The sequence below is a fragment of the Zootermopsis nevadensis genome, unplaced genomic scaffold, assembly GCF_977971745.1.
Source record: "Zootermopsis nevadensis isolate Lab colony 2312 unplaced genomic scaffold, Znev_1.0 Znev_ptg000016l, whole genome shotgun sequence".
Classification (NCBI taxonomy): Eukaryota; Metazoa; Arthropoda; class Insecta; order Blattodea; family Termopsidae; genus Zootermopsis; species Zootermopsis nevadensis.
The window spans coordinates 4,057,650-4,085,254 of record NW_028259148.1 but is presented as its reverse complement, the minus strand read 5'-3'; the positions used below and the strand labels follow the sequence as shown (position 1 = coordinate 4,085,254).

The 27,605-nt window shown below is 40.0% G+C and overlaps 3 protein-coding genes across 6 annotated transcripts in view; 2 read left to right on the top strand and 1 right to left on the bottom strand.

Moving 5' to 3' along the window:
* The window catches only part of step (cytohesin steppke), a 167,125-nt gene that overhangs the window by 78,113 nt on the left and 61,407 nt on the right, over window positions 1-27,605 (bottom strand). The gene's annotated exons all lie outside the window — the stretch shown is intronic.
* On the top strand, window positions 100-17,097 carry LOC110839023 (alpha1,4-N-acetylgalactosaminyltransferase 1). 4 transcript variants are annotated; one of them, XM_022082798.2, is made up of 5 exons: window positions 9,932-10,098; window positions 12,128-12,358; window positions 13,754-14,610; window positions 15,476-15,689; window positions 16,752-17,097. In XM_022082798.2, the coding sequence occupies exons 2-5, from the start codon at window positions 12,353-12,355 to the stop codon at window positions 17,019-17,021; spliced, it is 1,347 nt and encodes a 448-aa protein (XP_021938490.1). In that variant the 5' UTR covers window positions 9,932-10,098; window positions 12,128-12,352; the 3' UTR covers window positions 17,022-17,097. The 4 variants fall into 4 exon arrangements, with proteins under 4 accessions (XP_021938492.1, XP_087205535.1, XP_021938490.1 ...); XM_022082800.2 differs by lacking the exons at window positions 9,932-10,098; window positions 12,128-12,358 and adding an exon at window positions 100-1,445; XM_087349409.1 differs by lacking the exons at window positions 9,932-10,098; window positions 12,128-12,358 and adding an exon at window positions 5,863-6,106.
* Window positions 20,050-26,397, top strand: LOC110839025 (alpha1,4-N-acetylgalactosaminyltransferase 1). Its single transcript, XM_022082804.2, has 3 exons — window positions 20,050-20,793; window positions 22,461-22,674; window positions 25,484-26,397. Exons 1-3 carry the CDS (start codon window positions 20,183-20,185, stop codon window positions 25,751-25,753), a joined length of 1,095 nt encoding a protein of 364 aa, XP_021938496.1. The 5' UTR covers window positions 20,050-20,182; the 3' UTR covers window positions 25,754-26,397.

The window sequence follows — 27,605 nt, the reverse complement described above, 5'->3', positions numbered from 1 at the left end:
AAGGTCCATATGAACAGGATCCTTCGATCCTTTTCTCGGACTGGGACCTGTTCATATACGTTCTTGGCAGATGATCCAGAAGTGGTTTGCCATTGCCTTCTTCTGTGTGTGAATGGAGTAATTGTTGGGATGCCACGGAGAAACTGGGGGAGCCTAGACCACGGCCTTGCCCAACACAAGTTATAAATCTGAGCACCACTGGGAATTGAACCTGGGACCCCAGGATTACAAGGCTAGTGTTCTGACCGCTAGACCACCGTGGCGATCGTATATTTACGGCACGTAAAAGAACATTAGGATAATGATACGAGATGTTTCGTAAGCAAAATTCAGCGGCCATTTCTCACCCAAGTCTCTACTGATTCTCTACTAGATGGCTCTAGCAAAACAAATCAGGATTGAGTAGAAATTGTGCAGAGGCAGTGGGCTTGTCACTCACTACTCAAGTGCACCCTACAAGACTAATAAGGACAAGTTGGCTTGAGAAACCGTCCCGGAACTGGTCAATAGACGAAATCCTTGTAGTAGTTGATGATGATGAGGTACAAAGATAACTAGAAGTGGATGAGACTCCGTAACAGAGGTAAAGACGTGAATTCAACTACCGGAGGAATCAACCTCGATAAAATCCACTGCCCTTTAGGGCCGTTTCACACTGGCGACCAGTCGCTGAACAACCACCAGGTAGAAAAGCATAGTACGAGCTTACACACGAGGGCGACCGCGACCAATGGCCGCCGTCGACCAATTTGCAGTGAGCGACGCACAGGAGACCAACGACCACGAGATACATAGATGGCAATCACGCGTTCACCTTGCGGGCGACTCAGTCAGCGACCAGAGCTCAGAGAGGTGACATATCCATTGTTTCTTCTTTTCGCCCGTCGTGTTCATGTCACTCAAGTGATCAGTATATCATGAGTTTTGATACTGAAAGATTTATTTCGGCCGTAGAGTCACGAAGAGCCATTTGGGACCTTGCAAGTCCCGATTATACAAACAGGGAGTTGAAAAAAGGGTGCACCCAATGTTTTCTACTCCTTTTTTGACGTAAATACGTCTATATTTTAGGGTCAGTGTTATTCGGCAAAAATGTGTTACGAAAAAGTGTAACTTCATTGTTATGTTACTTAGGAAACCTCATCTGTTTACTCAGCATTGTTGTTACCTAGGAAACAATATATGAACTTCCTTTCCGTATAGACGTATTTACGTCAAATTCTCCGGAACCGTGGTTCCACTATCACTTTTTTCCTGTTTCTATTAGTGGAACGATTTTTTATCGTTATAGTGATCTCCTCGACGTCCGTACTGCTTGACTGCTTCCAAAGTACTGAGGCTGAGGTCTCTGTCTGCGCTCGTTGCCCTGCTGATGGTTTTGGTCGTTCAGCGACTGGGTCGACAGTGTGAAACGGCCCTCAAGCTGATGACTGCACGCCAGAGTGGTAATTCTTTCAGATAAAATGCGTCTGACACGAACTTATCAATGGACTTTTACAAGATTAATATAACAGAATAAGATCAGGCAGGAAGAGTGAAAACGATCTGGGATGAAGGCTACGGAACAAGTAGCAACCTGAAATATGAAGATTTCTGTCTTCTGGGTTGTTGCGCTGTGTAGTCTGGTCGATGTTAACCAACGTTTCTGAGGTCATACTGCCTCCGTCATCAGGGCGATGAAGATTTCTGTCTTCTGGGTTGTTGCGCTGTTTAGTCTGGTCGATGTTAACCAACGTTTCTGAGGTCATACTGCCTCCGTCATCAGGGCGATGAAGATTTCTGTCTTCTGGGTTGTTGCGCTGTGTAGTCTGGTCGATGTTTACCAACGTTTCGGAGGTCATACTGCCTCCGTCATCAGGGCGATGAAGATTTCTGTCTTCTGGGTTATTGCGCTGTGTAGTCTGGTCGATGTTTACCAACGTTTCGGAGGTCATACTGCCTCCGTCATCAGGGCGATGAAGATTTCTGTCTTCTGGGTTCTTGCGCTGTGTAGTCTGGTCGATGTTAACCAACGTTTCTGAGGTCATACTGCCTCCGTCATCAGGGCGATGAAGATTTCTGTCTTCTGGGTTGTTGCGCTGTGTAGTCTGGTCGATGTTTACCAACGTTTCGGAGGTCATACTGCCTCCGTCATCAGGGCGATGAAGATTTCTGTCTTCTGGGTTATTGCGCTGTGTAGTCTGGTCGATGTTTACCAACGTTTCGGAGGTCATACTGCCTCCGTCATCAGGGCGATGAAGATTTCTGTCTTCTGGGTTATTGCGCTGTGTAGTCTGGTCGATGTTAACCAACGTTTCGGAGGTCATACTGCCTCCGTCATCAGGGCGATGAAGATTTCTGTCTTCTGGGTTGTTGCGCTGTGTAGTCTGGTCGATGTTTACCAACGTTTCGGAGGTCATACTGCCTCCGTCATCAGGGCGATGAAGATTTCTGTCTTCTGGGTTGTTGCGCTGTGTAGTCTGGTCGATGTTAACCAACGTTTCTGAGGTCATACTGCCTCCGTCATCAGGGCGATGAAGATTTCTGTCTTCTGGGTTGTTGCGCTGTGTAGTCTGGTCGATGTTTACAAACGTTTCGGAGGTCATACTGCCTCCGTCATCAGGGCGATGAGTATGAAGATTTCTGTCATCTGGGTTGTTGCGCTGTGTAGTCTGGTCGATGTTAACCAACGTTTCTGAGGTCATACTGCCTCCGTCATCAGGGCGATGAAGATTTCTGTCTTCTGGGTTGTTGCGCTGTGTAGTCTGGTCGATGTTTACCAACGTTTCGGAGGTCATACTGCCTCCGTCATCAGGGCGATGAAGATTTCTGTCTTCTGGGTTGTTGCGCTGTGTAGTCTGGTCGATGTTAACCAACGTTTCTGAGGTCATACTGCCTCCGTCATCAGGGCGATGAAGATTTCTGTCTTCTGGGTTGTTGCGCTGTGTAGTCTGGTCGATGTTTACAAACGTTTCGGAGGTCATACTGCCTCCGTCATCAGGGCGATGAGTATGAAGATTTCTGTCATCTGGGTTGTTGCGCTGTGTAGTCTGGTCGATGTTAACCAACGTTTCTGAGGTCATACTGCCTCCGTCATCAGGGCGATGAAGATTTCTGTCTTCTGGGTTGTTGCGCTGTGTAGTCTGGTCGATGTTTACAAACGTTTCGGAGGTCATACTGCCTCCGTCATCAGGGCGATGAGTATGAAGATTTCTGTCTTCTGGGTTGTTGCGCTGTTTAGTCTGGTCGATGTTAACCAACGTTTCAGAGGTCATACTGCCTCCGTCATCAGGGCGATGAGTATGAAGATTTCTGTCATCTGGGTTGTTGCGCTGTGTAGTCTGGTCGATGTTAACCAACGTTTCTGAGGTCATACTGCCTCCGTCATCAGGGCGATGAAGATTTCTGTCTTCTGGGTTGTTGCGCTGTTTAGTCTGGTCGATGTTAACCAACGTTTCTGAGGTCATACTGCCTCCGTCATCAGGGCGATGAAGATTTCTGTCTTCTGGGTTATTGCGCTGTGTAGTCTGGTCGATGTTAACCAACGTTTCTGAGGTCATACTGCCTCCGTCATCAGGGCGATGAAGATTTCTGTCTTCTGGGTTGTTGCGCTGTGTAGTCTGGTCGATGTTTACAAACGTTTCGGAGGTCATACTGCCTCCGTCATCAGGGCGATGAGTATGAAGATTTCTGTCTTCTGGGTTGTTGCGCTGTTTAGTCTGGTCGATGTTAACCAACGTTTCAGAGGTCATACTGCCTCCGTCATCAGGGCGATGAGTATGAAGATTTCTGTCATCTGGGTTGTTGCGCTGTGTAGTCTGGTCGATGTTAACCAACGTTTCTGAGGTCATACTGCCTCCGTCATCAGGGCGATGAAGATTTCTGTCTTCTGGGTTGTTGCGCTGTTTAGTCTGGTCGATGTTAACCAACGTTTCTGAGGTCATACTGCCTCCGTCATCAGGGCGATGAAGATTTCTGTCTTCTGGGTTATTGCGCTGTGTAGTCTGGTCGATGTTAACCAACGTTTCTGAGGTCATACTGCCTCCGTCATCAGGGCGATGAAGATTTCTGTCTTCTGGGTTGTTGCGCTGTTTAGTCTGGTCGATGTTAACCAACGTTTCAGAGGTCATACTGCCTCCGTCATCAGGGCGATGAGTATGAAGATTTCTGTCATCTGGGTTGTTGCGCTGTGTAGTCTGGTCGATGTTAACCAACGTTTCTGAGGTCATACTGCCTCCGTCATCAGGGCGATGAAGATTTCTGTCTTCTGGGTTGTTGCGCTGTTTAGTCTGGTCGATGTTAACCAACGTTTCAGAGGTCATACTGCCTCCGTCATCAGGGCGATGAGTATGAAGATTTCTGTCATCTGGGTTGTTGCGCTGTGTAGTCTGGTCGATGTTAACCAACGTTTCAGAGGTCATACTGCCTCCGTCATCAGGGCGATGAAGATTTCTGTCTTCTGGGTTGTTGCGCTGTTTAGTCTGGTCGATGTTAACCAACGTTTCAGAGGTCATACTGCCTCCGTCATCAGGGCGATGAGTATGAAGATTTCTGTCATCTGGGTTGTTGCGCTGTGTAGTCTGGTCGATGTTAACCAACGTTTCTGAGGTCATACTGCCTCCGTCATCAGGGCGATGAAGATTTCTGTCTTCTGGGTTGTTGCGCTGTTTAGTCTGGTCGATGTTAACCAACGTTTCAGAGGTCATACTGCCTCCGTCATCAGGGCGATGAGTATGAAGATTTCTGTCTTCTGGGTTCTTGCGCTGTGTAGTCTGGTCGATGTTTACCAACGTTTCTGAGGTCATACTGCCTCCGTCATCAGGGCGATGAAGATTTCTGTCTTCTGGGTTGTTGCGCTGTTTAGTCTGGTCGATGTTAACCAACGTTTCAGAGGTCATACTGCCTCCGTCATCAGGGCGATGAGTATGAAGATTTCTGTCATCTGGGTTGTTGCGCTGTGTAGTCTGGTCGATGTTAACCAACGTTTCAGAGGTCATACTGCCTCCATCATCAGGGCGATGAGTATGAAGATTTCTGTCTTCTGGGTTGTTGCGCTGTGTAGTCTGGTCGATGTTTACCAACGTTTCTGAGGTCATACTGCCTCCGTCATCAGGGCGATGAAGATTTCTGTCTTCTGGGTTGTTGCGCTGTGTAGTCTGGTCGATGTTAACCAACGTTTCAGAGGTCATACTGCCTCCGTCATCAGGGCGATGAGTATGAAGATTTCTGTCTTCTGGGTTCTTGCGCTGTGTAGTCTGGTCGATGTTTACCAACGTTTCTGAGGTCATACTGCCTCCGTCATCAGGGCGATGAAGATTTCTGTCTTCTGGGTTGTTGCGCTGTGTAGTCTGGTCGATGTTAACCAACGTTTCAGAGGTCATACTGCCTCCGTCATCAGGGCGATGAAGATTTCTGTCTTCTGGGTTGTTGCGCTGTGTAGTCTGGTAGATGTTTACCAACGTTTCGGAGGCCATACTGCCTCCGTCATCAGGGCGATGAAGATTTCTGTCTTCTGGGTTGTTGCGCTGTGTAGTCTGGTCGATGTTAACCAACGTTTCAGAGGTCATACTGCCTCCGTCATCAGGGCGATGAGTATGAAGATTTCTGTCTTCTGGGTTGTTGCACTGTGGTCTGGTCGATGTTTACCAACGTTTCAGAGGTCATACTGCCTCCGTCATCAGGGCGATGAGTATGAAGAGTTCTGTCTTCTGGGTTGTTGCGCTGTGTAGTCTGGTCGATGTTAACCAACGTTTCAGAGGTCATACTGCCTCCGTCATCAGGGCGATGAGTATGAAGATATCCGTCTTCTGGGTTGTTGCGCTGTGTAGTCTGGTCGATGTTTACCAACGTTTCAGAGGTCATACTGCCTCCGTCATCAGGGCGATTCTTAGTATGAAGATTTCTGTCTTCTGGGTTCTTGCGCCGTGTAGTCTGGTCGATGTTAACCAACGTTTCAGAGGTCATACTGCCTCCGTCATCAGGGCGATGAATATGCCAATAGGGTGTGAGGAGTTGGATTTTTTGGCAGGGAAGTGAAAGGTGTAGCCTGCCCCGAGCCAATGGGAGCCGGTATGGGAGTGGACCAATGGTAGCACGTGGGCGAGGGAGAGAAAGTAGAGAGAGAAAGGTGAGTGTAGTTGTATGGATAAAGGCCCTGAAAGGGGCCGAGTTAGTGGTCTGGTTGGTTCTGGCGGCGCACTTTTGCTCGTTCTCGGAGTCCTCGGAGTGTGTGGATCAGAGGCTTCCAGGACCGGCTCAGGTGAAGTCCATCTTCCCTGTTAAAGTTATCAGGATGAAGTTCGATCTCGATGGCTTCCCTGATTAACCGGTCCATGTAGCCGGTTTTTGAGGAGAGGATAGAAGTGTCCTCTAGCTGTATCTTGTGCTCCAAGTTGAAGCGGTGAAATATCACAGGTTTTGGAAATGTAGAAATATAACTCGATAACGAATTTAAGCGAAGGAAAGTAAATAAATAAATAAATCAGTAGCAACAACAGAAAAAACGGCTTAAAGAGACGGAGGATACAGAAGACAGACCATGTTTCTAAAATCTTTTTGATACGACAGCGTTAAAATCCTTCCTGATGTAATGTCCGCTCTTTCTCCCTTGTCTTTCTGACGAAGCGTATCTGTTTATGCAATTGGAATATACGTGCTAATAACACACAGTACCGTCAAATTAGTTTAGCCTTCAACAAGCTTAAAATGTCATTCCCTAAGAAAGCTTCCACACTGTGGGACATGACGAACAAACTCCATCCTTTCGTAAAACGAACCAAATTATCAATCGTAAAGGACGGGAAACGTAGATTAGTTCTTGAAAGTTGAGCAGGGATAGCTCAGTCGGTAAACCGACTGAGCTATAGGCTAGACCACCGGAGTTCAGTTACCAACGGAAGCAGAAATTCGCCACTGCATCCAGATCGGTTCTACAGCTCACCCAGTCTCCTTCCCAATTATTATCCCGACTCATTTCCCGGGGAATAAAATGACCGTCCAGTGCCGAAGCCAACAATACGTGGAGTTTTTGCTCATAATTCTCCATACGCTTCGAGGGCAATTATTTTGAAAGCTTGAGGACATTACTTTATCTTTAACAGGACAAAATTGCCTTAAGGTTGTCTCAAACCACCGCAGTAGCGGTTCGGTAGGATACGATATAAACTTTTCTCAGCGTTAAATACTGACGTGCACACGGAATGCTCAATTCCCCTGTATTTGACGTTGTGTAGCTGTGAACTGCTGTATCGTACCGCGTTGGTCTGACAACCAGTATTTCTTCTAAGTGAGTTCGATATATGAAATGCTTTCAAAGAAATACATTCACTCGACTAAGAATGGAGTAAACCGAAATTCTGATACGTAATTTGTGTTTCAATCTTCCGACTTAACTCATATCTGGAAATCAGCAACATTTCGAGAGATTAGTGTCCAGTGTTCTCTTGAATCTTTCAGTCTTATAACACTTAATTTATCTTATCTAGCATCCTGTTATTAGCAAACGTACAAAGGGAGTCGGACCGAAAGGGACACAAATATTCCTTAGAACTCATGACATCTCATGCAACCAAAGTAAAAATTAACCATATGGAGTATAATTATCATCAAACCGTTTAAAAATCCGATTGGGTCGTTACCAAAATCCAAAATATGTCGCGTCGTCTGGTAAACTTAAGGTGAAGGCTTTGAGTACGTTAACCCAATATGTATGACTAAAATATCGAAATTAATTAAGGTTAAACAGAGTCTGTAGGGAACAGATCTTGAACGAAAATGACACACAGCAGTGTTCCACAACCTCCTTTCTCACCCGTGGCACAACTTATTTACCAAAGACACAAGACGGCACACTGCAAAATCTCGTCTCACGAAGATGATCTATGAAATTATACACGACCAAAAAAAAATGGATCTGCATATCAAAATGTAAGTATATGAACACAAAACAACACACATGAGACAGAGTTATGAATTATATTTTACGAAAGGCAAGGTACTGCCTAATTACAATATACAATTTCTTACAAAACATTTGTGGCACACCAGTTACGTAATAATGATACATCCATAGGAATCGCTTCTATCACATGTCACCTTACATGCAGCCAGCATTGTTTATTGTATTAATAGAAAGTTAATTCACACTTGAAGGTTGAAAAATACGTCTATGGTAACAGAATGCAATAGCAAGTCATGATAAACCATTCTTTATAGAGAACACACATAAAAACTGACATTTCAGTAACCGCTTCAAACACATTTATACTTCCGCATACCATTTTAATAGCAAAGTGATTAACTCAATGGAGTAGAGCAGCCCTGCCCACGAAGCTAGTCGCTTAGCTGGTTACGCAATCCCACACCTTTTATAAGAAACCCGAAGACCCGTCACCCACTCCATTCCCGGACCACATTCGAAAATCGACGGATGTGTGTAGTTCGATCTTAACATTTAGTCACAAAGCTGAATCATATCCCCCCCTCGTAATTTATTCTTAACCATGACATTTCAAACAAATTTTGCAAGATTAGATTGGAAGGATTACAAAAATCAGCCAAGTACCTGGTGCTACCTTATCATCACTGTTTTCTGTGTCATACACATGTATCAATACATCAAAATCAGAACTCAGATTACGGATACTAAATTTCGTCTGTTAACACTCAGTTCTAACTTTCTATATAAACAGGTTTCAACACTTTCTCATGAAACTCATCACGAGCTGTCTCGTAGACCACAAAGTTCATAAGTCGACGGCGGAATTAGCTTAGTTTCCACTCACGGCGGTGTTTAACACATCGAATACCGTATTAAGGTGCTACAGTGTGCTTTGACTTCAACGCAACTGTCACATCCTGGCTGGAACTGCATGACCCAACGCAAAGCACAACAAGATTTTCCCGATACGAGTCAAGAATCTCTCCACAAAAACAATAAAATCATCTTCTTCTCTGATAGGCCCGTTTCACACATACGAGGCGACCGTCCAAACGGCTCCGTTTACACGGTTAAAGGTCGAAGATTATACGAGAGCTTTCACACGCACCGGTGCCGTCTATACGGTAACGGTCTCCGTGAAGTCGCCGTGTCTTCCCACTACAAAACCCGGTGCCGTGACCGTCCTAACGGCGCACTACTTGGTAGTCTAGTGAACAGTTGAATGGCTTCCTTCACACGTGCCGTGTGTGATGCCCGGTTCCGTGATTTATGTACCAACCTTGTGAAGTAATAATCAGTGAATGTGAATTTATTAAACTTTCTACAATGAAATGAATTATGAATTGTTCTACAATTAAATATAGGTATAGTAATAAAAATATGATTAACGTTCATGAAATTAAATCTTTGAAAGCTGCCATTTCAGAGATCCACTACTTCTTCACCACGTATTTTATCAAGTCCTGTGATTGTCAATGTATCCTCTGCCTCGTAGCCGTCTATCTCCCGAACAAAGTTGTATAAAACAACATAAGCCTTGACAATGTCTACAGCAAAATCAGGTTGCAAGTTTATAGCTCGATGAAAGATCCTCCATTTATTACTTAATATTCCAAACGAGCATTCTATGTACCTTCGGGCTCTAGAGAGACGATAACTTAAAATTTTTTGTTTTACTGTCAAGTTATGTTGGCAACAAACAACACAATAACCGGCTCCGGGTATGATCGGTTGTGTGTGAAGTTTTCACCGTTCCGTGTAAACGGTGCCGTTTGGACGGTCGCCGTATATTTGTGAAACGAGCCTTTAACTTTATCAGTCAATGCTCGCCCCCCTACTCTCTCCCTCTCCCTCCCCCCCCCTCCCGTAGCTTTTATATGAACACCTGCGTGTCCAACAATGCAAGAAAAGTTTCGGAATTTATAAATCACACCTGCAACAATATTGACATAACGATTAGAATTGTTACGTCATAGTTTTCGTTGCCATTGTTGTATTTCATTAGTATATATTGCCGTCAACAATCAGCTTTTACTTAGTCTGAAAAGAACTGAGCTGTGAATCGCTTATAGAAGAAGTGCGTCTTAGACAAAATACTTTTGTGCTATTGAATTTTGTTATTAATTCGATTGTTTGTTGCTGGTGGACATCTAGTTCCCTTCCCTTGAACGAAGAGATAGGTAATGAATTTTTCTTATTTTATTGTTATTATTATTTATCAACATATTTATATTTGTTTGTTAATACTTATGAACACTTGCCAGAAAATTAAGCTAGTTTCTTTCTTTCTAACACAATTTAAGATACTTTCAAAGACTTTTGTTATTTACGGCAAAAATTGATTGAAATTTACTATTCCAGTAAACAATTAGAAATTCGAATGCTTAAAACGACAAGGCGTGTTTAGTAGCCGAAAATCTTGATGAAACAGTTGGAACCCTTAAAAGTTCAGCTGTGTTGAACTTCGTAGAGCAGCTCAATTTAGAGTTTAGAGTGGTCACGGGCTCTATCGCTGTATGGTTTACACGACGAGAGCCGATCGCAGATATCTTTGTTTAGACTTTAGACTAAGGAAAGTACCTGCACTCGCGACCGTTTATACGCAGGTATGACTATGATCCCTGACTGTGTTCTACAAACCCTCGCCGTGTAAACGTAGCATTACGATATTTACTAACGCTTTCCGTCGTATTCTTCAGTCCTTCCAGTCAAATTCCGGGGATTATCTTAAATCAGGCCACGACCATTTAATTACATATACTTTTCAATTAATTATTAAGTAATAGTCTAAGCATTCGACGTCATGTAGAATAACCTACTAACAACGTTGTAAAATAAACCGCAGATAAATAGACACATTAAATAATACGATAAATTTACCTACGTGTGACGTAAACGCCATAGTACATTTATGTGAAATCGTTTCTGGAAATCTAATAGTCGTTCATCAAGACATTTAGACACATTAAACCATTCTTTAACACCAATTTTAATAATATTCTCCCACACAAGCCTAAGCCATCCATTTTGAATCCATACCTATCAATTTTTGTACAATAAGCCAGATTTGAAGCCACGGTGGTCTAGCGGTTAGAACGCTGGCCTTGTAATCCTGCGTTCTCGGGTTCGATTCCCGGCGGTGCCCGAATTTATAACTTGTGTTGGGCAAGGCCGTGGTCTAGGCAACACCGTGGCATCCCAACAATTACTCCATTCACACACAGAAGAAGGCAATGGCAAACCACTTCTGGATCATCTGCCAAGAACGTATATGAACAGGTCCCAGTCCGAGAAAAGGATGGAAGGATCCTGTTCATATGGACCTGTCGTCAGACAGAACACTAAATAAATAAATAATAAGCCAGATTTAAAGAACATAAAATAAGTTTGATCTGAGCACCACGTAAAGGGTAATGTGGGATAAAAACGTTAAAAAAATACACTTCTCTTCGCTGAAACCTGTTGAGTAACACAGATCATTGGTTCCTACCACCACTTAAAAATTGTTAAGGGCCTGGCGGACCACGTAATGATCAAAGATGGCTGATCAAACATCTTTAATGATTTGTAAGTTGATATAATTGCGTCATATTGTGAATTAAAATTTAATTATTCGTGTTTTTTTTCGTCTAATCACAATTGTATATAAATAAAAAATTTATACATAAGATATTAAAATATCATTTACATATTTGATACATCTTTTTACTACATGTTTCGGTTACATCGAACCATCTTCAGGTGTAAAGTTAAAAGTTAAAAATTATAATCTTATAAACTAAAACTTAATTACTGTTGTTGTGTAACTTCTGATGATGTTTACTTCCAAATTCATTGGAGTGAGGGTATATTTTGAAGTGATAGTGGTTCAACATTGGCCTGTAACGCAAATAATTTAAAATATTTTTTTAATATTACTGAACGAGTATAGAAGACAAAATGTAATAAGGTAAAAATAAATAATGGAAAGTAAAAATGACCATACCGAGGAAGAGCGTAGATATCTTAAATCTTTAATGATATTTGTTTAACAATTGTAATGCACTATCGTATAAATTCTGAAGACGAGTATATGAAAATTGGGACGGTACTTTATTTATTTCACAAGCAGACTGTATCGTCCGACTTCGGTACCTTATCTGTATTGTTTCATGTTATTTCGCAAATCCTACCTGTTCCACGAACCACCTGAATCAATCTCGAGACTAGTTTACGAGATAAAGCGTGCAGCCAGTGCGGCTCGTGGCAACCTCAAACAATATCAAACCAGCAGCGGAAACCAAAGGACAGGATGTTTCGTTAATGTGCACTGCGTAACAAATGTGACTAAAAATTCAACGACGCACGGTGTATTGAAAGAACTATTTCAGTGTGTGTGCCACCCCAAGGCGTTACACTCCTGTGAACATATGACAGCGCTGTTAGGAGTTCACTATGAGGGTGAGTGTTCCTTCATACATACAGGCTTCGTAATCTCGGTACAGAGATCTGCCATCCTGAATGAGATTTTAGCCTCTCGAAATAAGTAGTTGATTATTGTGTGTTCAGTGTACGATGCAGATAAATGTGAATGGTGAATCCAAAAGAATAAAATTCTAAGTGACAGAAACGTCCGAATGTATCAATATCCTTGTACACTATTTCGTAGCATATGAGCTGGTGTTTTGAGTTCGGGAGTAGATGGTCACATGATCGAGTTCTGCTCGGGTCAGGTGCTTTTATTATTTCTTGCGTTTGTAATGTCACAGAACGATACTATTATCAGCAGCTTAGAATACTCTTTGCAATGATTTTGTCATCTTTAGTCACCATTTGCTTACCCTTAGGCATATCCTAAAGTAGATGGTATTACTTCAGCTATAAATAATCATGTTTCTTTCTTTGATTTCAATTATTAACCTGTTTGTTTGCTAGTAATTTAATAATTATTATTATTTAAGTAATATAATTGAATTATATTACTTAGGTATCGTATTTAGCCCATTCACTTATGAAATATTATTCAATAAATGAATTGAATTATCATTATTATTATTAATATGGTACATTTATATATTTAGTTTTGTTTGTTTGTTTGTTCTTGTATTTGTAATGTTTTACTTTCATTATTATTGAATTTAATTTAATTATTTATTATATCTTATCCTGTACTCTGGTTTAGTGCTTGGCTGTTATTGGCCTTATTTGGCTGTTGCCAATCACTTAAATTAATGAATTGAATTGAATTATTGAATGAATTGAATTGAATTTACTTTATTTTCTTTGTGCTGTATCTGTAATTGGCCATCTGGCTGTTGATTCAGCACTCTAATAAAAGAGAATTGAATTATATCATATATTATGGAACACATTACTATGTACAGATTATAAGTTAAATTTGTTGGATAACCTCAGAGTTCCAAACGTCGTCATATTTGTAAATGTTGATTTATACAAGGAATATCGGACGCTTTGATTGCAGATATGTTTATAATATCTCTATAAAATAAATTTCATATAAAATTTCACACGCCCAGCTACAATGGTTCGTTAGTTTTTGAAGTCAATCTGAAAACCAAAGAAATCCTCGCATCAAAGGTTAATAAGGTAGTATATTTGCGTCATATTGTGAATTAAGTTAATATTTTAATATTTTCCGTCAAATCACAATTTTTAATAATAAGATAATAAAATATAAATTTACAAATCGATCATTCGATGCGGAACGTGGAATGATATTTTAAATATTTTATATTTTATTATCTTATTATTAAAAATTGTGATTTGACGGAAAATATTAAAATATTAATCAAAGGTTAAGTTTAAATAAATGTCAAATTATTTTCTCTGTTCCAGAAAGCGAAGATGACTCGAATAATCATCCTGGCGGCCTTTTCATTCACGCTTCTTTACACATTTGCGTGTCATTATCACACAACGGTAACTGGGCACTTTGGCAAAAGCGGTTTCTTAACTAATTTACTCACAAGGAATGGCACGGATAATAAATCTCAAACAAACAGCGAAATAATAGAACTCGGATACACGAATGAACTAAGAGAAGGAAGTCACGATGAATCAGAATTAAAAATAAACGCAAAAGAAATAAATCCAGAAAAACTCACAGAAACCAATCGGGTCAACATCATTGAAAATACATCTGACCAATCACAACCATCAAAAATGACTTCAATTAACGAGACTACACCCGTACCAGCTACTCAAACTACTTTCCCGGAAGAAAATCACGGTGCAGCTAGATGTCAATATAATTTAGAATGGACAGATGTTCATACGGAACCAGTTCGTGGGGACAACCACATTATATTTCTTGAAACACGATGCGTGTTAAATGACTCGAGGACTATCAATCAATCAGGTCTGATTATACATCAACGTGGAGCTTGTGCTGTTGAATCAGCTGCTAAGATGAATCCAAATACAAAGATATATCTAATTTATACCTGTTCGATAAATGGCAGACTTGAGGATTCACCAGAATACGTGAAACAGATGTTGTCGTATTCAAATGTGAGGTTATGGAAACTAGATATTTCAGACTACGTTAAAGACACGCCAATGGAAAACTGGGATTTTACTGGCAAAGTTAAATCATCGAAATGGCCACTATTTCATTCCAGTGACATACTGAGGTACCTAACCCTCTGGAAATATGGTGGCACATACCTCGATCAGGATTTTGTAATTTTAAAGTGAGTATAATATTAGTGATCTTAAAACTTTGCATACCGTGTAGTGTATTAGAATATTATAATATTAGTGATTGATACAAACAATGTCATTAGAAACGGTTCATTTCCCCGTGGAACATTTTGTGATCAGAGTCTGAAACCTATAAATTGCAGGTACTGTATAGTGTATATTGTTACGTTTATTTTGCAATATGTGAAACAAATAAAAGCATACAGGACTGATCATGTCTGTCCGTCCATCTGTTTGTCTTCATGAATCAAGGCGATAATGGTTGGAAATATTTTGATGAAATTTGCTACAAACGTTATGATATTCGAGGGTACCAAAAACACGTACTTCTTAATTTTCTATAACCGTTAATTCCTATATGGCGGATACACACGTGATTTTTAAAGGTACAAATGACAATTGTGTAAGAATACTTCTGTCTAAAATCAACAGGTCAAAGTATTTATACATCCTCCTATGTGGTGTATATTGCATCACTTAATAGAATTAAGTCGAGGCCCTGTGTTTCACAAAATAAAATTGAGTAACATACATTTGCGTAAATTTCTGTAGTTTTGTATATCAGCTAGACGCATTCAGAGTGCAAAGTACACATGTGGAAACTGTGTTCCAGTTGCCACATTTCACCTTAATAATTTTGTTTAGACATTGTGGATTTAGAAATAAGAATATGAAGATTATAATGCCAACAATTTATTTCTTTGTAGTCGTAATATTACTGAGAATTTGTAGTGAAGTACTCATGACAAGCTCTCACATAAAAGTGTCAAAATATATAATTCTGCTTCCCAAAATTTAAAAACAATCGTGACTGACATCTCGCCCAAAAATTTTCGTTTGTTTCGTCAACATCAGGTCGCTGGACGCCCTGGGAAGAAATTACGTTGGGGCACAGTCTCCGGGATACATCGCCAGTGGAGCCTTGGATTTCGCCATGGACACTCCCGGTCGAACAGTAGCCCACTTGTGCCTCCGTGATATTCTAAGGAACTTCCAGGGGCAATCATGGGCCCAAAACGGCCCAGCAGTTATCACAAGAGTTCTTGAACTCATTTGTGGAACCAAAACTGTAAGTGTTCGTGTTAACACGAGAATATCAATGTCTCCAATCTGTCATCTTCTGTCAGATCACTATCCGATAACATCGATAAACAGAATTGCAAGACGTCTCATTTCTTGTTCATGTTACGACATCTTACACGTAATTTACACTCAGGAAGATGATAAGATGGTTATAAATGACACATTAAGTTCGTGGAAAAATGCTCTAGTAGCCTATTTGAAGTACTGAACACGCATTCTCACTTTAAAAATTTGTGAATTGTCGTTGTCATCAACCAATTTGTCGTCAAAAAATGACGTCATCAAACAATGTTACGTTATGTTTGTTTACTCGGCATTGTTGTACCAACACAACAATGCCGAGTGAACAAATGACTTGAGTAAGACACTAAGCTAACCCCCCCCCCCCCCCGATGGGGGGGGGGGTTAGTTTAGTGTCTTACTCAAGGTTTTACAACGCAACCAACTCCCCTGAAGAGGGGGCTGGTCTGGTGTTTTAACCCCCCATTCGGGGGGGGTTGGTTTAGTTTCTTACTCAAGATTTTAAAACGCAACCAACTCCCCCCAAAGGGGAGGTTGGTTGCGTTTTAAAAACTTGACCAACCCCCCCGAAGAGCTCCGATAGGAGCGCTCTGCTCTAGTTTACTTACATTTTGTGAACATTTCTATAACCGTATCTTAAGCAGCATTTCTTAAACAACATAGATTGTATAGCACGATATGGTAGAATAATCTCGAAAGGAAGGAGTCATGGCGTATTTAAATTACGAGCATACAGCCCAGCCTTTTCGGAATTATGACGAGGACGCGAAAATAAAAGTCTGTCAATAAATGGCGCTGAAACAAACAAATTACCGACATCACGCTGTGTTCAACTTCCTTCTTTACAAGGATGTGCTGAATAGATGGAAGTATTTACGTGTGAAATATAATATAAAATTCTGGGACATGCTAGTTCAAATAACCGCATTAAACTGCGAAAAAGCCGCGTAAATAATTAAGAAAATAAAATTATAAAAAATATAATAAGCCTTTTATGCCACGCACTAAACATGTATTCTTTCAACAGATAAATGAAATGACCAGGAAGGAATGTTTAGGATTCGCCGTATATCCACAAAACGTATTCTACACCATTCCTTATCAGTCTTGGGCATTATTATTTGATGAATCACGGACCAGCGATACCATGAAGAAGGTGGAAGGCAGTTACGGAGTACATGTCTGGAACAAGATGAACAGCGAAAAGAATATCGATGTAGGATCGAAGTCAGCGTACAGTCTGTTGGCAGAGAAACACTGCCCCCGGGTGTACTGGAACTGTGGACCTACATTCTGATTTCTCTTTAACTCACTGTCCTTTGTACCTTAATATGAAACATTTTAAATAAACAATTTCTAATTTATAATTCTCACTCGATGTTATTATTTTTATTGTAAGAAGCAATTACATATTTGATATTTTAGGTTCTCACAGTGGTTAGGATATCGATTTTTAATCTTGCGCTGACAAATTTTCCTACGAAATCTTATTAGATAGGTTTAAATGGTTTGGTGAGCTAGCTCACGGGACTCAGGGTCGAGTGATGTCAGAAAGCAATGGTCTGTGCGGAGTCGAAGAATTGGAAAAGGACCGAAGAGTTGTGAAGAAGATAATATTATCCAATACTCTCTGCTGTGTTAATTTTCTAGTGATGTGCAGTGTAGTGAAATCAACTTTCCTGTGTTGCATACTGTGGTGATATTTTATTTGAAGTGTACTGTACCCGGTCTGCTGCCATCCCTTCCAGCAAACTTGTCGTAAGTGACTCGCTCCGAGGTTCCAATTCACAAAGGTCAGCGGCCAAAAACGCTGGAGCGCAGTATAACCCCACAGTCTACGTTATAAACAAAAGACAAGAACATGTCCCTCTATATTATTATTATTCAGTGTTCTGTCTTACGACAGGTCCATTGCTCTGCCCAAAAAGAGCTCTCCAGTTGTCCCTATTCTCGGCTTCTCGCTTTAATTCCTGGAACGTCATCTTCTTTCCTTGTTTAAGGTCGTCGGTTAGCTGTATCAATCTTCTTCCCAGTCCTCGCTTTCCTTCAACCTGGCCTTCGATGATATCACTCAGTAACCCATTCCTTCTCATAACATGTCCCAGCCAGTTAGCTTTCCTTCGTGTAATCGCCTGCAGAATGTTTCTTTGCTCGTTGACTCTCCTCAATACTTCTTCGTTGGTCACTCGATCCGTCCACCTGATCTTCTCTATTCTTCTCCAACACCACATTTCAAAACTCTCCAGGTATTTCTGTTCCTTCTTCCTGAGTGTCCAAGTCTCTGCTCCATACGTAACACTTCACTAGTTTCTTCTTCAACTCCAAGCCCAACTTGCTAGTGAGAAGTATCCTCTTCTTGACGAAAGCTGCCTTGGCCATGGCTATCCTTGCTTTTACTTCCTTGGTGCATAGGGCGTCCGTCGTGACTATGCTTCCCAAGTACTTGAAATGCTCCACATTCTCCATCTGTTGGTTTCCAATTACAACGTTCAATGGTTCTGCTCTCGGTGCTATCCTCTATATATTGGTCACAAATTTTATAATCCCAAGAAGTCCGTTAATTTCGGCACAAACGAAAGTGAGTGACTTTGGCCTTGCGTGTAACCTTACCCTGACCACTCAATATAATCTATATTGTTCTGAACGCATTTTACTTCCCTGTCTCGGCTACTTTACAAAGAACTGTAACTTTACATGACACGTCAGTAATAACGGGAAATCCACATTGGAATCTAAGCAGCGCCTTCCTTCTTATCGGCGATATTCGGATTTTAAAAAATATCTTAAGCCGTGTCATCTAATCATCCGGTGTACTGATTACCGTCTACAAGTTCATGTAGCAATATCCTGTAAGATAAGACAATGAGACAACTTAGTAATTTATTAATTAAGTTCGAACCAAATATACAGCGACTGATGATAACCCCAAGGGGTTGAAACGCGCTTGGTAAATAAATAAATGCTAGTCTACTGACAAAAATAGTTGGTTTGTGGTGTGATTATCAATAATTGTAAGCTAGTGACGTCTTTCCATTTCATCTGGTTGCTCAATATCTCTATAATGGACGCAAAATATCTGCGAGCCTCAGCTGCGTCACAGTAAGAGACTAAAGGAATATATAAAGAGCACGGGGACAAGATTTTTGTGGACTACGGTATCCCCTCGCTCCCCGTACCTCGGCTGGCTTAGCCGATAACGTATTTGTAAATGTCTATAAGGATTCGGGTTCGATGTTTTTCTTGGCATCTTGTTTTAGACATGTGCACATGACTATACCATATTCAACTTTCAGTGGCTTCATTATGCTACATTTGGAACCAACACTTCTGTTCCATGAGGTCAAATGCTTCTCATTACCTTTTATACTATGTACTTAAAACGCCACGGTGGTCTAGCGGTTAGAACGCTGGGGTCTCGGGTTCGATTCCCGGCGGTGCCCGAATTTATAACTTGTGTTGGGCAAGGCCGTGGTCTAGGCAACACGGAGGGTTCCTCCGGGGGCTTCCCCGGTTTCTCCGTGGCATCCCAACAATTACTCCATTCACACACAGAAGAAGGCAATGGCAAACCACTTCTGGATCATCTGCCAAGAACGTATATGAACAGGTCCCAGTCCGAGAAAAGGATGGAAGGATCCTGTTCATATGGACCTGTCGTCAGACAGAACACTAAATAAATAAATTATGGCCACGGTGGTCTAGCGGTTAGAACGCTGGCCTTGTAATCCTGGGCCCTCGGGTTCGATTCCCGGCGGTTCCCGAATTTGTAACTTGTGTTGGGCAAGGCCGTGGTCTAGGCAACACGGAGGGTTCCTCCGGGGGCTTCCCCGGTTTCTCCGTGGCATCCCAACAATTACTCCATTCACACACAGAAGAAGGCAATGGCAAACCACTTCTGGATTATCTGCCAAGAACGTATATGAACAGGTCCCAGTCCGAGAAAAGGATGGAAGGATCCTGTTCATATGGACCGGTCGTCAGACAGAACACTAAATAATATTAAAAATAATTTTAAGATATTTTTGCTATTTTCCGTCACTATGAAACCGAACGCACCTGATCTTACGTTCTTGACTAGAGCCATCTTTGGATAGAACTCCCAAAATACTATAACAGCATAAACTCCTATATCAGCTTCCAGGTCTTTTTGAATCAACGTGTTTTTTGTGTCTTTTAGCAGAAACAAAACTAAAATGAAGTTAAAAGCTTTAAAAACAAAACTGTTTTTTAAAAGCAGTTTTAAAGATACGAAATCTTGACGTTCCACTGTTAACAAGAAGAGGTAGATCGATAGCGTGTTCTCGATTACCAGTTGCCAAGCAGCAGTGAACGTGTCGAGTGCAGTGGTGAGTGTGTCTACCAACTTCGATTTAATACTCGAATGGTCGCGTTTGGTCTTACGCGTCGGAAAATATCCTTCGCCGTACCTTTCAAGCCTCTTTTTATAAACGTCATATTATGTTTCAGAGTTTATCCCAGTATCAAATTTTCCGAAATATTAGATATCGTTTTACACATCTGGTTGTGATAGCATGCTTAGTGGTCCTCGTATTCTTCTCGACGACTCACTTTCTTTCAGAATACCGAAACTCTATTCTGAAAACAAACTTTAACTACAGAAATAAAGACAAATATGACCTTGAAAATATCGAAATGGAACCTGTTCGTGGAAAAAAGAATATAATTTTTTTAGAGACCATGTGCTCAATACAACCGAATGAAATTGACGATACAGGTTTACTTTTAACGAAACGACAAGCCTGTTCCATTGAGTCTGCAGCCAAAATTAACTCCGATGCGTCAGTTCATCTGTTGTACACATGCTCTATGAATGGCGGAATTAAGACATCTCCTGAATACGTGAAGAGGTTATTCAAATATCCGAATATTAAAATATGGAAACTGGATATACCAGAATTCCTATCAGGAACGCCACTACAAGACTGGAACTTCAAGGAATATCTTGAGACGTCCAACTGGCCAGTGGAACATTCCAGTGACATACTTCGCTACGTGTCTTTGTTAAAGTACGGCGGTACTTATCTTGATTTGGATGTCGTCATTAGGAAGTGAGTACACTTGGTGGGGCATTTGTGCACTAAAATGTTTGGTTGAGGTAAGTAATGTGAGATGATAAAGTTGCGTCATATTGTGATAAATATATATTTGTTTAAATCTTGTCAGTCTAATCACAATAAAATTCCTATTAAATATTAAAATATTACTATAATTAACATTTAAATATTTAAAATATATTATATGATGATGTCTATCGAAATGTTCGATTTACATTAGATCATCACTTTTTACACGACATGTTTCAATTCTAAAAGAACCATCTTCAGGTGTATAAAATTATATAAACTTAAATATAATTTCTTAAATGCAACTTTTAGTCAGATGTTTATCAGATTTCAAATGATGTTTTCTTCCAGATTTTAATGTATTTTAATATCGTATTCGAAGTTGTTCTGCATGTTAAGCACGACGTACATATACAGAACAACTTCGAATACGATATTAAAATACAATAAAAATCTGGAAGAAAACATCATTTGAAATCTGATAAACATCTGACTAAAAGTTGCATTTAAGAAATTATATTTAAGTTTATATAATTTTATACACCTGAAGATGGTTCTTTTAGAATTGAAACATGTCGTGTAAAAAGTGATGATCTAATGTAAATCGAACATTTCGATAGAGAATATCATTTAATATATTTTAAATATTTAAATGTTAATTATAGTGATATTTTAATATTTAATAGGAATTTTATTGTGATTAGACTGACAAGATTTAAACAAATAAGTAATGTGTACAAAAACTTTAATCAGAAAAATTTAATGGATGAAATTAAATCGGAGACAGATGACCGGATGGTGAGATCAAAACCACTCTTAAAAAAGCTGGTATATAGGCGAGTAAAGACAACTCTCGATATCGCGCGTGGCTACCCGCAGTTTTATTTCAGTGTTATAAGCAGCATCAGTACCCTATCCGCGGCCACCGTAGAAGCCTCCGCGCAGGTCCACTGAGTTACGAGTTCAATTTCACTGATTCACTCCACCATTTTGACTCCGGGGATTATAAATTAATGCTTCTCATAGTAAAAAGTAAAGTTTGTCCCACTATACGCCATGTAGGCGTTTGGGGTGAGTGGAGGTATAGCTCCTCTCTTCCTTGACCTCGGCACTAGATGGGGGTGAGTGGTCAGCATCACGCCCCGGCCGGCTTTACCCCCGGGAAAGGACCCCGGTACCCTTTGTAGAGGAGGCTGGGTGGGCCCCAGAGCCGGTCTGGACGCAGAGGCTAGAGGAAAAATCCTCTGCCCCCGTCGGGGATCGAACCCCGGTCGTCCAGCCCGTAGCTAGTCACTATACTGACTGAGCTATCCCGGCTCATAATGCTTCTCATAGTACATCGCTTATAAAATCCGCGGGAAAGTTTAATGTCCCTCGTTTTACAAGTTTTCGATGTATGATTCGTCTGAGTCTGTAGTCCCCACTGGCATGGGTTTGTGATCTTCGAGTTCCATAAGAGACGGAGAATTTCATAACTGTCTGATTCTCAAAAAGGGATGTGATCCGAGGGGTTGGTGAATTACTGTCGTTACTACGTGACATTTTTTTTTACTTTACCAGATCGAAAAGAGTAAGAAGTGTTTTAGGTCTAGCCTCCTAAAGCATTTTCCCAAATCGTGTTGCAAACACTGAAATGACATTCTGTTTTGCAGATCACTCGAGAAGCTGGGGACCAACTACCTGGGGAAAGAGAGTTCAGACTCGTTATCAACCTGCGTATTGAATTTTGCATCCGAAGGAATCGGCCGCAACGTATCTGAAATGTGTGTTAACGAGATTCTCAACAACTTCTGGGGAGAATCCTGGAACCACAACGGCCCTGATCTAGTCACCAGGGTTCTTAAGAAACTCTGTGGCGTAGAAACGGTCAGTATAACAATTCCTAAGAAACATTTCTTAACGTTTGTAGCATACGCCTCCTTAAAGAATTATTGCTATCGGAAAACATGAAAATTAAAATATGGGTGTGAAACTTAGTTTCTCACATTAAATAAAAAACAAAGATTAAGGATGTTAGAGATCAGGGTATTTAAGAAACTATTTGGACATAAGAAGAATGAAGTGAAAGGAGATCGAGAAAAAAACTGTCCTGTTCTCCAAATATTATTAAGTCGATCATATCAATAACGATTGAATGGGTGTGGCATGTATCACGCAAGGACACGAGAAATGTGTACGCATTGTGACTCAGCTATGATGGCTGTAAAATATGACCACTAGACAAACAAAATAACTGGAAATAAATTTAGTTTCCACATACAAACTTGTAATCCTGGGGTCTCGGGTTCGATTCCCGGCGGTGCCCGAATTTATAACTTGTGTTGGGCAAGGCCGTGGTCTAGGCAACACGGAGTTTTCCTCCGTGGCATCCCATTCACACACAGAAGAAGGCAATGGCAAACCACTTCTGGATCATCTGCCAAGAACGTATATGAACAGGTCCCAGTCCGAGAAAAGGATGGAAGGATCCTGTTCATATGGACCTGTCGTCAGACAGAACACTAAATAATAATATACAAACTTCAGGAAAACTTCAAGATATTTATCATGAAAATATACAACTGATACTGAACTGTGATTTTTATTAGACAAAATCAAGTACTGTCCGTCTGAGCTGAGAATTTACTGGTAGTTTGGTAGAAATTTATCAACGTTTCAGAATTGCTTGCTGCCTCCATCATCAGAGCGATAACTCATTTCGTTTACGTCAGTAAACATCTACCAGACTAAAGGCACAATCGCCCAGAAGGCAGTGAACTTCATATTCGTCACCATGAGAACCTAAATCTCACTATGTGAAAACAAGTTACATGTCAAGGAATGCAAAATGTCTGGTGATAGCAAGCTGATGGCGTGTACGACTAACGAGGGGATCAGAAACATTCACATGGCAAGTGACAAACGCGATAATAACAAAGAACCCACAAGTAACACGTGTCAATTTAATGACACGCAAACTGGCACGTGTTTTTCTCGCCTTCTAAAGGTCTGTTGCGCAATCCAACCCACTTTCACTAAGCCGTTATGCGTTCTTAGCACGATAAGCGTAACATGAACTCAAGCAGGGCCGGCCGTGTCTGTCTGTCCGTGTCCCCGCGAAATTCGAAAAACGCCAGACGGATTTCGATCAGATTTGGTATGCGCATTATGGCACTGGAGGCTCCCCTAAACCCGTACTTCTTAATTCCCGGCAATGGTTAATACCAACATGGCGGCTGCACAAACGTGTTAAGTGGAAGGAAAACCAGGGTCGCCTACTGCAATGTTCTGAAATGATGGAGGGCAACAGACCTTTGAAAAAATCCAACATCCGTACAGATAATCCTTGTAGAATATAAAACCATATATTTCCGTTCGTCGTTCCATGCTCTGAGAAGTTTTGAAGATAATCGTTAAAAATTTAAAGTATTATATATTGTTTAAATCTTGTCCGTCTAATCACAATAAATTCTTATTAAATATTAAAATATTACAATAATTAACATTTAAAATATTTGAAATATTAAATGATGTTATTTATCGAAATATTCGATTTACATTAGACCATCATTTTTCACGACATGTTTCAGTTCCTAAAAGAACTATCTTCAGGTGTATATAATTATATAAAGATTCAAATCAATAATAACTTAAATACAATTTCTATATATTATTTTAGCGTACATTAAAATATTATGTTTGATGAGATTAATATTTACTTCCTGTGCTGACTGCATCTTATTTTGTGGTATTTAATTTTGTAAGGTTTTTTCTGTTTTTTTATTGTTTAATGTTTTTATTTGGTATTATTGAATTGAATTATATTACTTAGGTATCGTATTTAGCCCATTTACTTGTGAAATATTATTCAATAAATGAATTGAATTATTATTATTATTATTAATATGGTACATTTATATATTTAGTTTCATTTGTTTGTTTTTGTATTTGTAATATTTTACTTTTATTTTTATTGAAATGAATTTAATTATATAAGTATTTTATTTTGGAGTGGCTGTTGGCTGTTGTCAAGCACTTAAATAAATGAACTGAATTGAATTAATAACATCTTCAGCATAAAACATTATATTTAAAAATGTAGCCCTATTTAACATTGCTTATGTGTTTATTAGATGTATATGTTAAGATGTTCATCACATATAGCCGACTTCTAACAGCTAGTAGCATTCCGAATTAAAAATTTGCAAGGAACTCGTGTGGAAACTGTGTATTCGGGTGTGGATTTCACATTTCCAGTCTCGTTCAGACCTGCCCAAATATGACTTCGACTTCGTGTCTGCTGATAAGTTACTTGTGTCTGGTGTTACGAAACATAAGCTGGTCCCTTCATTAATTAACAAACTAGCTCCTAAAACGAACGACGGAACTCATATCGCACAAATGTTCTCAGACTTGTATGCGTGTCTGTTTTGTAGGTCATGCTTTCTATCAACGCCCAGTTGATAGCGAAGATAATCTATTATATTATTATTTACAATTATTTTAAACCTTCTTATCTTTCTATCTATTTTAGGTCAACATATTTTTAGCTGTATAAAAAGTCAAACTATATGTTGAGGTAGCTTTAGGTAATTATTACAGAAGTATTTTTTTTATTATTTTTTTTAGAGAAACTTCTGACGCAGTCTTAACAAATTTGATCACTCGAGTTTAATTGTATTTATTTTCGTGACAGGTTGAAGAGATGAACCCAGACCGATGTAGCGGCCTGAAAGTTTTGCCTGAGATCAACTTCGCCCCGTTCAGTTACCCTCAGTGGAAGTCTTTGTTCTCATCAACAGATGTCTATGAAATTATGAACCAGATGAACTCTAGCTTCGGAGTTCATGTGTGGAACAAACTTAGTAAGGACGAGAATATTAATCTGTTGAGCACGCAACCTTACGGTCTCCTAGCGTTGCAATTCTGCCCGAACGTGCATGACCACAGCGACATAAACTTCTGATTACAAACAACAAAAACAATTGTGCGGATAATCTCAGCCACCAACAAATATTTATAACCATACTATAGTTGTCTTATGCTATTACTATTATAGTAATTTCTCTTAGTGGTGTTTAATATGATCTGTTCTAAGTTTATTTGATTCCAGATTGAGATTTAAACTTCAGATGAAATGAGCTTAGTTGTGGACTGTAGCTGTGCGAATAAACAGTTCGGAAAATAATATACATAAACTGTAAATGCCAGAAATATTTCAGAGTATTTCTGTGGTGGTAGTTCTCAATTGTCACTCATGTAAGATATAATAAGGATTCAGGTCGGTTCTCGACTCCTGAATTCCGGATGAACCATTAAGATGATTGTCTTCTGGGAGGTTGCATCTTGTCTTCGTCGGCCTGTTACCTGGCATTTTAAACTCTGCTGTAGATTATTCTGAATAAATAAGTTTTTGGTTGGATCTTCAGATGCCATGTTGGCAATGCTGATTGTCCATCGCCACTTTCAGCCCTGAAGATTGAGACACTATGTTCTTCATTAAAAGTTTGTATCTGCAGTCACAGTCCAGAACATCATCTTCAAGCAATCAAGACGGTCATTTCAGTATCACGATGCTGTATAAAATAAAAAAATAATGTTTACCGAGAATCTATTAAATACTTTTGCAGGATTATGAATAAGATTACTGGAGAAATGATAGCGGTTTATTCGGAGCTGATGCGTTGACTGTGGTTTACGGCTGTGTTAATGTGTCCCGGCCTTTACGCACTCTCGGTCACACGCGTTAAGACGCTCTCAAATCAGATTTCACAGAATCTGAAAACCTTTGATCAAGGGCAGGCACATTGCCTAATCGTCACTGACAAGCAATAACATCTTCAAGGGTTACCAACTCCTCACACGAAAGAGTAATTCCGATTCTCCAAACTCCATCTCAGCAGTTGGCCTACAGACAACGATTTCTTCTAAATTTACTATTTTATTTCAAGTCTAATGAAGACACGATAACAATTTCCGTTCCCAATTGCCTAAATTCCTACTATACTTGTGGGATGTTGCGCTGTGTAGACTGGTAAAAACTTCACCGACGTTTCAGATTATCGGCTCCATCATCATGGCGATAAATTCGCTGCGCAGAGAAATTGGTTTGAGATATGGTGACGGTCGGTTCCACTTCTCAAATCAATGGCTCTATGCTGTTTTATAGTTAAAAACGTGATTTATTTAAAATGTTATAAGGACTTCAAGCAAACAGACTACTTTTAATGGGAGCATTTGTAATCAATAAACCATGGAATCATTTCTGTATCAATAACTATGTCATCTGATTCGTCAGATTAGTTTCCCCGATTTAATTCTATTTCGTTCAGGATTTATTCAATCACTGCCACAATTTATCGTATTAAAACTTCTATATTGAAATTCCTTGTCTTTTTCCGACAAGCTCGTAACCAAACATATTACTGACTGCATGTAATTGGAATTTCATTACTGTAGTTACTGGTAGATTCATTTATAAACATTCAGAGTTTAAGTTAAAGTCCATGCTTTAATTTTTATAAATCAGTCCGATGGCATAAATAACACGACGCACTTGATACAAGAGTTTCTGAAGGCACTAAATACTTCATTGATAAGAGTATCCTCCAGTCATTGCGAAACAGCACGTCCTCAGTTTGCAAATGGAGTAGAAGTGCGAAATATCTAATTAAGAATTTATAGTTTAGATGCGTCATGTTTGTGTTTTCAATTCATACATATATTTATTCTTCAAGTCTATACACAAACTATTTTAATATTGATGTTAAAAATTAAAATTGATATAAATATTTCGCGCTATTCATCGTTTACTCGAT

Excerpts from the sequence above, each read along its gene's own strand:
- LOC110839023 (XM_087349409.1), top strand. The coding sequence starts at position 6,065 with ATGGTAGCACGTGGGCGAGGGAGAGAAAGTAGAGAGAGAAAG. Across the intron at positions 14,611-15,475 it reads CAGGATTTTGTAATTTTAAA|GTCGCTGGACGCCCTGGGAA; the intron begins GTGAGTATAATA and ends CGTCAACATCAG. Across the intron at positions 15,690-16,751 it reads TCATTTGTGGAACCAAAACT|ATAAATGAAATGACCAGGAA; the intron begins GTAAGTGTTCGT and ends TTCTTTCAACAG.
- LOC110839025 (XM_022082804.2), top strand. The coding sequence starts at position 20,183 with ATGTTTCAGAGTTTATCCCAGTATCAAATTTTCCGAAATATTAGATAT. Across the intron at positions 20,794-22,460 it reads TTGGATGTCGTCATTAGGAA|ATCACTCGAGAAGCTGGGGA; the intron begins GTGAGTACACTT and ends TCTGTTTTGCAG. Across the intron at positions 22,675-25,483 it reads AACTCTGTGGCGTAGAAACG|GTTGAAGAGATGAACCCAGA; the intron begins GTCAGTATAACA and ends TTTTCGTGACAG.